This window comes from Bacillus rossius, chromosome 8 (genome assembly GCF_032445375.1).
Source record: "Bacillus rossius redtenbacheri isolate Brsri chromosome 8, Brsri_v3, whole genome shotgun sequence".
Lineage (NCBI taxonomy): Eukaryota > Metazoa > Arthropoda > Insecta > Phasmatodea > Bacillidae > Bacillus > Bacillus rossius.
In genome coordinates, this window is record NC_086336.1 from 17,783,973 (window position 1) to 17,798,147 (window position 14,175).

The 14,175-nt window shown below is 33.0% G+C and overlaps 1 protein-coding gene across 10 annotated transcripts in view; it reads right to left on the reverse strand.

The window, feature by feature from the left end:
• LOC134535543 (WD repeat-containing protein 7) overlaps positions 1–14,175 on the reverse strand; it is a 191,086-nt gene that overhangs the window by 140,342 nt on the left and 36,569 nt on the right. For 7 of the 10 annotated variants that reach the window (XM_063374703.1, XM_063374697.1, XM_063374702.1 and 4 more), the window contains one exon: positions 5,033–5,059. The exons of the other annotated variants lie outside the window; for them this stretch is intronic. In XM_063374703.1, coding sequence (XP_063230773.1) covers positions 5,033–5,059 — 27 coding nt within the window. The remainder of the gene's footprint in view (positions 1–5,032; positions 5,060–14,175) is intronic. 10 annotated transcript variants of the gene reach the window in all.

Consider the following 14,175-nt stretch of genomic DNA (forward strand, 5'->3'; position numbering starts at 1 on the left):
TTTCTAGTTACTTTAAAAATCGAACTTTTTTTGTATCTATCAACAACTCCAATTCTTCAAATTTTATAGCTAGTTCTGGAGTTCCTCAAGGTGGTACCTTGTCTCCTTTACTTTTTAACATATTTATTGATGACATTACTCAAATTCTGAATCATTCTTCGGGCACTCTATTCGCAGATAATCTAAAAATAAGTAGAAAAATTTTCTCTTTTAATGACTGTTTATTATTACAAACTGACATTAATGAAATTAATAACTGGTGTAAAGCAAATCTTGTGACCCTCAATAAAAGCAAAACAAAAATAATATCCTTTACTACAAAATACCTTCCTATCAAATATGATTATAAATTAGGCAACACCTTAATTCAGAAATCCTCTTCTCTTTAAGATTTAGGTATCATTATAGATTCTAAATTGTTCTTTCACCAACATGTTGAACATTTAATTTCTAGTTCCCGAAGAACATTAGCTTTAATTAAATATGTCACATGTTATGCTACAAAAACTGATTCTATCCTCTCTCTTTATTTAGCATTAATTAGGTCAAAACTAGAATACTGCTCAGTAATTTGGAACAACGTCAATATGTGCGATAATATTAACATCGAAAACATACAGAATAAATTAATAAATATTATTAATCAAAAACATCTTCCTCTACCCAATCTGATATCTCTCTCAAGTCGAAGAGAATTACTTGACTCTATTTTCATTAAAAACTGTTATACTAACGAATTGAACTGTAAATATATACTTGACAACACCGGTTTAAGAGTACCTCCTTTTAATAGTCGTTTAACTTCCACTTTATGTACAGTTAACAGAAACAATGTTCTTATCTTTAGGCTAATAACCAACCTTAATAAATTTGATAAAGACTTTAATTTTTTTCCTTAGTTCTTAATGATCATGTGTGTTTTAATTCTGTGTTGTCTAAATTGTAACATTTGAATTTTGTTTTATTGTCTTTGTTATGTGTGTTTTGTTTTTATATTGTACTGTTTTGTGTTTTTCATTTATGTTTATTATTGTGAGTGTATTTGTGTCTTATTGTGTGCCTACCATTAAAGGCTTTGTCCTGTTAGTTGGCATGTTACAATTATAAATAAATAAAAAATAAAAAAAATAAGAAAGACCTCAGTAACCAAACTCTTTAAAACAAGATTAAATGTTTTAACGTAGAACTGAAAGATAAACAATGAATAGCGAACGTGCATCTGAACCAAGTCAATGTATGTTCCCAAATTAAATGAGCCAACACAAGCTTTGAAGCTTGCTAAAAACAGTTTAAAATTTTTTGTTTAACGTACTATTGTCATTCAGCCTCCACTTTCACCCCGTTCTCGAGCTCTTCGAAGTTCGGCTGCCAAGGTTTTTTAGAACACGTATAGAAAGCACCACCAGTACTGTCCGAGCCAACGCCTTCACGGCTAACCTGGCTATTTGCGCAGACACTTGTCATCGGAACGGAATTTTTAACGGCATTTTTTACATCTAGGTTGTGTAGTATGTAATTAAAACATTAGTTGAATTTTCATCTGTGATTCCCGGAAATTGTGCACATCTAAGGCCAGAATTTTCCCAAAAGGTTTGGCACAGACAGTATGGGTACACTCGAAAATAGCATTAATAAAGAGATATTCTGTTCTACTAAAGAATGTTCTTGCCAGCAGAAAGTAAGTCAAAGAAGATACAAAAATTACCATGTATAGGTTAAATTTGTGGGCAGATATTAAAGAATTAACACTTCTATCAATCACAGCAATGAGGAGTTGCTGTAAAAATGTCTAACTTATGTAATTTGTTAAAATAGTCACTGTATGCAGAACCAGAGTTAACATAGTGAATGCTAAAGTGTCACCAAATATATAAACGTTGGTTTCATACCTTCAACACTTGCGTCTGATGCTAACCTCACCAAATGGCAGCTTTACTTTGGCGTAAAAATATTTTTGCACTTTTTCAGCTTAGTTAACTATTATGTGACTTATGGGAACAGCTATCTTAGCTGATCACTAACCAAACTAAGATCATTTTAGTTACAATATATGGCTTCTTTCCTAATATTTAATGTTAAATTTATTTTACACAGTACATTTGTGGTAAGTTATTTACCCGACATATTATTGATTTATTTTCAGTTGTATTTAAATAAAGGATAAGTGGCTTGCAACCAAATATAAATTATTAATAACAGCAAACTAATGAGAGAGATGCACATGCCACTAAAAATATTCTAATGGGTTTATTCATAATTTCATACGTAAGTTAGTTTTTCACTCACATTCAGTTAGTAATAAATAATGGTTAAACACTCAAACCCAATTATTTATAGTAACAGATTTCAGTATTCATTATATGCTAAAAGCCCTCGAAAACCAGTAAACAAAGAGAAAACTAGAAAGAAAATGAGTATAAAAACACTAAAAAAAAAAATGGAAATGCCACCACACAGAGAAAATAATACAGGCAGGCATGCTATATTTTTCTTTAGGTTAGTGATGAATATTTAAAATGTATCACTTCTTGGTATTAACATGGTTTTCAAAGTTACACGTATTTCTTCTAATAATTACAAAAACTATTACATACTGATACATAACAATTGTTCACAAAATTACCTATCTATCAAATAAAAATTCTCATCTGCATTGTATTAATGTACTCAATTTAACATCACCTGTACTTTATTTCTACTAAAATTACCTAAAAATTTACTCGTATGTCAAAATGGTTAGCCCGTAGGAATATTGAGACAGGAATAGGCGATGGCCTACACTACCAAAAAATCTCAGCATTTAATTGAAGATAAAGTAATCTCAATTAACTATACTTAGATTTACCGAGGTTCTGTATTATCAGAGCCAAACTAATGTGCCATTACCAGCAAAGACTGTTGCATCATTTGCTTGATGTTGAAAGCCTAAATATAATCAACTTCAAAGATGATATTTACTGGTTGGGCAAATCATGGAGTAATGTGAAAGAATCTACACTAAATAAAAGCTGGAAAAACATCACCCCGAAAAATGATACCAATGGGCCCAATGAAAACCAAGACAATTTTCTTATTACATCCTTATTATCCAAAGTTTTGCTTATCCAAGGTTGCTGCGGTTAATTAATAATTCATTAAGACTCTACAGCAATATGGAAAACCATAGAAAACCAACATCATTATCGCTGGACCAATTTCTAACACTCCTTACCATTGTCATCCATTGACTTGCAACTTAAGGATATTTAATGGATTAAACCTACATATAAATCATTTGTTTTAACTATTGTGCTTAAGCTTCTTCAATAATAAAACATTTATAGAAATCACAATTATTTACTAATTTATTGAAAAATATAACAATATTATTGAAAGACGTAAAATTTGTCATTCTGTATAATAAAAACGTTCGTTTATTTCCACAACTTTAGTGGTTACATTGTTCCATTGTCATATTATACCTGGATCCTTCACTATCAAATATTATATTTAAAAAAAACATATTCTCAATTAAAATTTTGCTCAGTGACCTTAACCCTCAACCACAATAAGTACCCTAAATAAACCTGTCTGTATTATTTTCAGAGGGATTAATTATGCATTTCTTAAAACAAGCAACTTGTGCATGTAATAAAAATTAACAGAGTAGCCATTCCGTATTGATAGTTAATCTAATTAATCATTATCAGGAAAAAGATAATGGAGTAGGTATTAAAAATTAATTAGTATGTGGATTTTGATATTTATGTTTTCTTAATGGTTTGCTACATCAGGTACACTACTTCTGCATTTTTAATTTATTTATATCCACAAATACCATATTAAAAACTAAAAATATATATATATATATATTTTATTAATATGATATTACGCTGTTTCACAATGCATAAACACAAACTAGTAAAGTTTAAATGAGGAATGCCAGTTGCCAGTTACTCATTTTATAAAGCATATCATTTCATTGATGATAAAAGTTTTATTTTCCAAGTAATAATTGTTGTCAACATCATGTGCAGTAACATTTTCTGCAATGAGAAAATACAGTCATCACTAATTCAGAATATGTTACAAACAGCAATGTTGACAAATTAAACATTTTTACATTGTGTCTGAGAATGCTACATTCAACAATATCCAAAAATAAAACAATGCAGTACCTTATGTAGGTACTATAGTGGAAAAAAAATGTTTAGCAAAAAACTATTACAAATAAATAAATAAATAAAATTATTATTTTGATTTTAAATAAAAAAAAAACATACAAATCAGAAACATTATAGTCACTATATGTAATTAAATAATATGGAGTTTGTGGTGCTTTTTAAAACTAACACAAAAAACAATTAAGTAAATTTTGATACTAACAACAAACTTCTTCCTGATAATGAAAACTAAATCCAAAATATTCAAACATATAGTGTTTTTGTTATTTGAATCAGTAAAATACAAATCAAAATATTGTATGCAATAAAACAATTAATGACAAAACCACAAAATTTAGCTCCAACACCAAAACTGTTAAGACCTGAAACCGCATAGCAAATTAATATATTTACATTTTACAAGGTTAGTGTGAATGTAAAAGAAAGTAAATTGTTAGAAAGCAAACTACATACACACATTAAATAAAATAATACAACCAAAACTATGACTTTTCATAAACACCATTTAATGTTTAGAAGCCAAGAAGGTTTTCAGAACATGAAATTAATATTATATAACCACTTTATAATTCCAATTTAAATTCTCTGAAGCAAGTAAATGTAATAAATAAATTAAAAAAACTTGCTAAAAACTAAAATAAATGGCTTTATTTTTCTTAAAAACTATGATACTGCTATCACTATTAATAAGTCAGAAAAAAATAATTCTAATGATCAGAATACATAAAACCTTCTACACATTAAATGGCACATTAAAATTAATACAAATGAACACTTAATTAACAGCAAAGCTACAACTACTAAAGAAGCTGATGCAAAGCTTACTCAAAAAAAATAAGAATTGAGTGTAAAAGTTTTCTCCAACCAACCTACTAATTATTTTTCCTTTCAGCTTGCTAAAGGGTGATATTTGTGATGGCCAGGAACACAAGATGAAAAACACGGAAAAAAAAATTAAAATAATTAGTCATCAACAAATTACTTGTAGTACTGTGACCAAGCAGATACTTTTGCTAAGTCTGTTTACTATAAATACAAATAGCAAATGATATTTTGGTTTAAGACTAGCTGAATAACATAAGACAATCTCTGTATGTGGTTTAAGTTCAAATTTTAAAAATTCATGAGTACTACGTTCTCAATACTGAACGTAGCAAAAATACTAGAGTGCAAATATGTAATTGTTTTTTTTGTGAACAAGTGCCACTCAATAAAAAGCACAGTTATACTTCAGTGCTATATATCCAGCCATCAGCCACCATTAACTGAGTCAAAATGTAATCTGATAGTGCAAGATCTGTATTCCCAATAAGATTCTCCTCAATATTTAAAGTCTATTAAAATTGCACAAAAAAATTATGCACCATGGTTAAAAGAGTCCTTAAATAAAATGTAATTAGAGATGTAACAAATTCAAGTACAACATTGGATTTTCCTCCAAAATGTGTATTTTGTACACTTTAAAATCTCTTATTACAATCCTGTTTGTGATACTTCTGTACTTTAATCAACATGGTGGTATCACATAGGTGAAGAAATTGTTTTAGATTACTAAAACAAATAAAACTTATTAATAATCCTTAGATAGTCATGCTTTAGTATCAAAGCAGTATAATTATATTTTACAAAATGCAAGAATTGCTAAACTATTTAAAGTCAGGAAATCATATCAAAATTAGGTAGTGAAAAACTACATAATAAAGTAATTTCAAGCAAACTGCTGAAAAAAAAAAAGTGGCATCAGGGCCATCAGAAAAAAAAGGAAAGAGCGGGGACGGGGGGGGGGGGGGGGGGAATTCCCCGAGGCCCGGTAATTGCAAAACTTTTTAATGCATGGATTTACCCTGATAGCAAGACAAAAATTACAAGTCTAGAAACCTTAAGTTATGCAATATGCTCATATTATGTCGATAGTTGTGGACATGGTTAACTTTGTACAAGCCAATCTAACAGGAAGAAAGTTATGATAACATATAATTTTTTTTATCCTTGATGAGGAGGAGGCTTGGTTATCATTTGGCAGCGGAATGTAAAAAACCTGCAATGAAAAATCTGCCGGCCACTACAGGTGGATGTTGTGTGAGGGAGATGTTATTTCAAGATAATGAGCAGAACAGCTTCTGTTGCAACCAGGAACTCAGACATATTTATGCTCCTTGATTTTTCTACCATGTTCATTCAGTTTTAGCGTGTTACATTAGGCACAATGCACACATACAGTTGGCAAAGCTTAACTGTGTTATGTGTGTGTGTGTGTGTACTTTTTTTGATCCAGTTGTCTTCAGTTTACTTGAAATATTAATTAAATGACCTGAAAGAACAAATATCCGAAATTTCACGCAAAAAACAGTGGTGTGTATCGCTGAACATAGAGGTAAAAAATAGGAGAACTTAAAAAAATATTTGTTACCTGACATATAGGCCTGTGCGAATCTTCAAATTTTTGGATACGAATACGAATAAAAACTATTCGTATTTGATTCGACCTTGAATACTAACACTTTAAAATAATGAATAATCGCTTGCTTACGCATACTTGACATAGTATAACTCATGAGCTTGTCATATACCAATATTCACTGGTGACATTAAGTCATTTGTGCGATATACCGTAAATCCCCTTTTCCTATTCGGACTTCATAATCAAAAACATAAACAATGAGAGACATTCTAAACGTGCAACAAGTACATATTAAAAATGTTTTTTTTTTTTCCCCACTACTGTCTTGCTAAACGTAACGGACTAATTCATGTAAACAATTCAAAACACGTCATATATGTCATTTCAAACTTGAAAACAAATTATTATTTGTATTCTTTTCCTCACACGTACTATAAGTGGGAAAAAATAAAAACAAAAAGTCAACAACCATGGTCTGCAACTCCACAAAACCTGGACACTCCATTGAGATTGGTATTAAAATAAGTAATTGTGACAGTTTCAACAGCGTATAAATCAATAGTCACAATCGAATTAACGCCATGTGATACAGAAGCAGCTTACATGCTGTATATATCTATGATGAAAAAGACGTTCCAACTCAAAAGTATATATATTAACGTAAATAATGGTTCAAAATGCAAGATGAAATTAGCAAAAATTGTGCTTATAATATTGCTGAACTCAAATAAAATTTACCTGGCTGCAGTTAACAACAAAAACTCGTGAATAACTAAAGTTTAAATATGTAAATATAAGCTAATTCAATCACTAATTTGGGAATACAAAATACAAAAAATTAAAAAAGATTCACATTTTATGTAAAATAGATTGGAACGGATTTCACGGTATTCTGCGGTTCACAATTTTTTATTTTTTATTTTTTTTTTTTTTTTAAATAATATGTAGAGTAGCAGGTTGTGGAAAATAAGGCAAATAGGTACTGAAATGAAAGGTTAGTTGGTTAGGTTAGGTTAAATACATAATTAAAAAAAAAAAGTTATTTATTAATTGAAATATTTTAACAAAACATTTTCCATATAATTATTGTAGCTGACTTAACAAAACCAACCATTCACTTTAGAAATATTTGTCTAATATCCCAAAGTTGTTACATGTGAAAAAAATTTTTTAGTGGGATTCTAATTCCCATCCTATTTGAATTCAATATTAATTTGTATTCGCGAATAAGTTATACCGTATTTGCTCGCGTAAAGGCCCCGCCCGCGTTTGGTAAACATTTTTGAGAAAAAATTTAAAAATGTGTTTTTCAGGGTTTATCTGAGGGCAGGGCAGCTTGGCATGCATCAAACAGCAAGCCATGTATTGTGAGCGGCAGTGATAAAGAGACTGGTATTATAGTTTGTCCGCTCTCAGCAGGACTGTCGTGAGGCTTGACAGACGTACGCAGTTAGTCCTATCTCAAATAGGGATGCAAACGATACATCGATGTTTTGAAAACATTGATGTATCGTTCATGAAACATCGATGTTAGCATCGATGTTTTGAAGAGCGCTACATCGCCGATGCATCGACGAAAAAGTCCAAAAACATCGACATCGTTCATCATTAAAATTGCCTTAGTTTTTTATAATATTTTGGCTATCATTACATGAATATTTATTGAATATATAAAAAAACATTACGATACGACATTTAGTTTTTAAGATACAATTTTTTTAACTGTCTATACTTACTATAAAAACCTACATTTTTAAGTAGGTAGGTATCATAAATGTTGTAAATACTTAACTATTTGGTTGATTTCAGTATAAATTTTTCCCAGTACTTTAAGATGTGTAAAATCATTTGGAAAAAATGAATACCGTTAAAAAAATTTGTTTACAAAAAATTTTTCTTTAAAATTTTGAAAAATATTGGAAAAAGCAGCGAGACTTTATGGACAATTTCATAGCTTGTTGTAAATACAAGCTATTGATTGGTACTGATCAGGGGCGTAGCCAGGGGTGGGGGGGGTTTAGGGGTTCAAACCCCCCCCCCCCCCCCCCCCCCTTAGCACCAAATCTTTAATTAATTTCTTATTTCTTATTCCTCACTCAAACAAATTTCATATTATAATTAATAAAAATTTTACCATTACAATATTTAAATTTAAGAACCGAAAACTGCTAAAATAGCACTATTTTATACCTTAAAATCCAAATTTTCCCAGGGGAGGACCCCCGGACCACCCGCTTTAATACGGGGGGGGGGGGGGGGGGGGGGAAAGCTTCTTAACACCCCCCCATACACAAATCCTGGCTACGCCACTGGTACTGATTCGGTCTCGCTAGCTCTATCGAGAAAATTAATGTTACATTTTAAACCTGCACATACACTTCATGCTTTTTCCCTATTTTTTTAATTAAAAATAAAATGTGCAGAAAAATAGTTATTTTTTTAATGATTTTGGACTTCTTAAAATACTGGGAAAAAATGATAAGGATACCAACCAAAATGGTTTAGCATTTACCTACTTTTATTTATACTTAAAAATGTAAGTTTTATAAGTATAGAAAATTAAAAAAAAAAAAGTTTCTTGAAAACTAAATGTCGTATTGCAATGGTTTTTGGATAAATAGATAGATCTCTCATGATCTGTACTATTTACAATATATTCATGAAATGATAACTAAAAACATAAAAAACTAGGGTAATTTTATTTTAAGTAAGCCTGTGTCTTAAGGCTGCAGTCTGCCCGGGCACACATACGGTGCACAGAGCTTCAGGAAAAACCAACGTGATTTGAAAACTACTCAAGATATCAGAGTGGGGTCTGTTTACAAAAAGCATTTAAGTGTTCGCTGAATGCCGAAAGGTACTTTTGAATTCGGATTAAGTTTTTAAAATGTGTTTTTAGTAGAGTGAAAATGGCTAAAAGGCGTGTTTTCGGAGTAATTTTTAGGCATAAAACAACCGATACAGAATCTTGAAACCACTTAAGGGCAGTGCAGTACACCTTTATCTTCATTTCTCGGCCATATAATGTCACGGTCACCGCTCAGTTCTCTCAGTTATCCTGTGACGACGAGAAGACCGCGCGTCAGTCCAGAGGAGACACCGCGCTAGAAGCACCAGCGAGCGTCGCGCTTATCATCCCGCCTCACTGACACACATAAACCCCGAACAGACGGCCAGCTTTACATACATTTACATTATGGACATGCCCTTTAATGTTTACCTTTACTTCTGCTAATGTTGTGAAGCTGTAGTCATTTAAATTTGGACAAATTTAAATGACGTTTAAATGAAGTTTACTGAGAGCTGGTCAAGTAGTTCATGCGGATTTTTAAGTTTTTGGTAGCAGAATTTGCTTTTAATACATGTTTTTGTTCTGCACGAGACTCGACTGTAATTAGGTTGTGGATATTGTGGTCAGGAATCTGTAGAAGGTATGGTTTTTGGCTACATACTATAGTTTAAATCATTTTGGCATGTTTTTCCTGATATTTAAAAACATCGGTTAAAACATCGATGTATCGGTTGTCAGAACGATGTTTTTTGACATCGATGCTTTTTCGTTTGAACATCGATGTTCGTGATATCGATGTTTTTAAGAGCGATGTTGCATCCCTAATGTCAAACGACATAAAGATAAATAAAGCTGGACTCGCGCGCTTGTGTTGATGTGCCGTGTTGTCGGAGAAGAATAGGAGAAGAAAAGGGGAAGTGAAGGAGGAAGGGAAGTGGGTGGAGCAGGTACCTACACTCCTTTGTCTGGTTGGCTAGCTAGCAGGAGGGAGGTTAAGCCACGCCTCTGCCTCTCCCCCCTGCCGCAGCGCTGCCTCTCCTCCCTCCGGACTAGCTGCCTCTCTCTCCCTCCTGCCACGTCGCTGCCCCCCCCCAACCACCCTCATTAGAACAAAGACGCACTATTTCATTTTGCTTTTATTAAATGTTAGTTTTTCATATCTGAAAAAAGAAAAATATATTTTTTCCTCCAAATTCACGTATAGGCCCCCTCCCCTTTTTTGAAGTCGAAAATTTGGAAAAAAAAGGGGGGCCTTTACGCGAGTAAATACGGTATTCGTGTTCGATTAGAACCAAAAAACTGATATTCTCACAGGCCTAGTGACTTATTAAATATACATAGTCAAATATTGTTTTTACTTTTTACTATTTATTTAAAAATGCAAGTCACGTAATATTCAATGTGCTTAATTTTTCCAAGAAATTATGAAGTACCAACATAGGTAAATAAGTTGCTCAAAAATGGGGCGGGGGGGGGGGGGGGGGGGGAAGCATAAAAAAGAAGAGTAGTCTAACAAAGGTCAGACAAATTTATTTAATATGGGTGTGTGTCATTTATCACAGATGAAAAACAAAGTAAGGAGGCAAATAATTTGAAATTCCTCGTTTTCAGATTCACAAGACAAACATTTCTTAATCTACTCTGTATCCTCTAAAATTGCTCTACAAATAAACAGAACGCAATATTGCTAATTTATTACCAAATGTGTATGTTGCACTGTGCATAATCTGTGTACTTCCTGTTTCTGTTGCTCAAGCATACAGATCTTTCAGTGTGCAGAATAAAGAATTGCATGAGGACAACAATGGGTCAATAAAGTCTTACTGATCCAGGAACATTGTGCATTGAAACGAGACTTGCATGGACACTGAATTTTGATTATATTATTGAAATGTTTGCTGATATAAAAATGTGAAAAACTAATTTTAAATGATTATTGATTTTTAAGTTGTTCAATATTAAGTAAGTTCAGTTGTTCAGTATTATGTAAATTGTTAAGTTGAAAAAAGAAAGATAATTGTATTTTTTTTTTTTCTTCAAAATGTATAAAGGAATGAAAATTATGTTTTACAGACAGAAAAATTTAAAATTTTTTCTTAAAATGCTGTTGAAAATCATTCACTTAATGTTGTTCTATTCATACAGCATTCATTATATATTTCAAATGTTTGCAGTCTTGTGAGTTTTTTTAAAATACTGAGAAGTTTGAAGAATTGTGTATTAAGTAATAGGGAGGGGGCCTGAAAAAATTATTTACCCAAAGTTTTTTTCGATGGCCCTGTGTGGCATTCATCAAAAAAAAAATTAAAACATGTATAAAAACTTTTTTTAAAAAAGTATGTGCGAAAAATCTAAGCAGATGTCTCATAAACATAGTACTATCCGAACCAAATGCAAACATTTAGGATACTTGTTCATCTGGCTGCCTAACTCGTCTGTCCTTGGAATAACATGTATAATCGTAGCAGACATTTGTAACAGCTTGGCTGTACATACATACAGAAATAGGGACTGGGGGAAGGAGACAAAAGTGGGAAATGCTAGACATCTAGTACCCCCCAAAAAACTAAGATGCGAGGTTTTTTCCCAATAAAAAATGGTTCATATTTGAATTATTGTTAAACATAGGTGAGTTCTTATGTTTTCCCCCTGTACAATGCATTGCAATCATTAGAAATTTAAATAAATATGCCCTACTTATTGTTGGTTCATACTGCCATTTTATAATAAATACAAAATAGAGTTTTGCTTAATAGTGTTGAAATAGTTTGGTTAAAGGGCCTTCCAACAAACTATTTTTTTACACTATAACTGTTTGGTCTGTACTGTATTTAAAATATTAATATTTCTACACAATATTAGAATTATTTTGTATAATGTTAAAAATAATATACCTATATATCACATTATGAATGATTTAGTAGCAAAGCATTCTAATGCACATACCAGTGCTAAGTTCTGCTCAAAGACGCCCTGCGTTTTGATCTAGGTTATTTATGTTATAAGATATTAACAGCCTAAGCTAATGCCCGAGGGTTTATTGCAAGACACCATTTAAGCTACCTAATACTAAATAACCTTTGCCTGAGATGGACCCATAACCCATAAATGTTAATATTCAGAAATGCTGTCCCCTACACCAATGACATTGGAATAACTACATGCAAGATATGAAGTACAGTCAAACCTCTCTTAAACGACCCCTCACGGTTCCCAGGAATAGGGTCGTAATAGATGTTTTCCGAAATTTTCAGTTGATTTCAACCCCCCCCCCCCCCCCCTTTTCCAAAACCGCTAATCGCTAAGAAACCAGCCGTACAATGGCAGGATGCTGTCACTCACAATGCTAGACGGCTTTGCTTTAAACCCACTTCAACCTTCATGACAAGCCTGTCGCCCTACAGGCCACCTCTAAAGAAAATATGTCAAAAGACAGTTTATTTTTACTGGTTAGTTTACATGTACGTTTTCTGCTTGCCGTAGTTAAATACACTAGAACCCCAATGTCACGAACCCCGAATTTAACGAAGCAGTGATTTTACGAATACATTCTCAGGAACCGTCAAAAAATTGGACATTTTGACCAAAATGTGAAAATCAGAAAAAAATTAAAAAAAAAAAACTAAATGAAAGATCATTAAAATCTGTTAATTCTAACACACAGCGTATTTTTGTGTCTGCTTTAATACTTCCAATAATGTTCATGTAATAATAACAAAAAAATGATGGGACATTTCCTTTAAAAATATGGCAGCGGTAGGTTCTGCAACGCGAGTGGGCGCACACTAAGCTCGCCCGGCTGGCTGGCGGCAGCGGCTTCATGACGCATAAGCTCAACCCTCCCTCCTATCGATAACATTCTTCAAGGCTAGCTCATCCCTCCCAAACACACAAACCATTTAGTGTCCTCCCTTATAACACCCCAACTTCGCTTCCTTTGAAAAACCTTCAGTGAGAAAATGCTCATTTCACCCTCCCTTCTACCGTAAAATTGGGTGAGGGAGGGGTCAAAATATGTCACTTTTCACACCAAGTTCGAGTTCAGTCATCTCTGGCAAGGAATTTACAAGCTTTCAAACTTAAATATAAATGTATTTTAATAGCAAGGGTCCTATGAAAAGGAATATACCAAATAAAATCAAGCTGCTGTCACCAAACAAAGCATAAAACGGCCCAATGCGTGGTCGCTTCGTTATTGCTCGCGCGAGAGGCGAGACGTGGAATGTTAGAAGAAAGATAAATGCGGGGGAGACACGGCAGCCAGTGTGTTTCCTGCTTGGGGAATAAGTGGCGTAGCCTTTTTTTTTATGCTGGGTGAAGCGACCTTTTTCTATTAACCCACGGGAAAAGATAATTGCTTGAGCTGTCAAAATAAACATCGCTGCGGCAGTTAAAACAAGTCGAGGCGGGCGTGCATCCAGTCGGTCGCTGTGTATTGTCAACCTATAGTAATCAAAATCAAGAGAAATCCAGCAGGTAGCTTTGCCTTAACTGCGTACCACACTAGACACTCGCAAAAAAGCTAAACGTAAACACGTTGTCACAAAAACCTTTATCAGCAACCTGCCGGCAAAGGGACGTGGAATGGGGGTTGTTAAGCGCTGACAGCGGTCGACAGGAAGTGGTATCTATTTTTAGATATGCGCTGCCTACGGTAGTACAGCACTCGGCAAGAGAAACGAAGTAACATGCTACTCACCACAAGAAACTTATTTTCTGTCCGATTTTCTTCGGATTTTCGGCAATTTTTTCACAGTTCCTCGAAATCGGGTTGTAATAGAGAGGTGGTCATAATAAATGGGGTCGCAACAAAAAGGTTT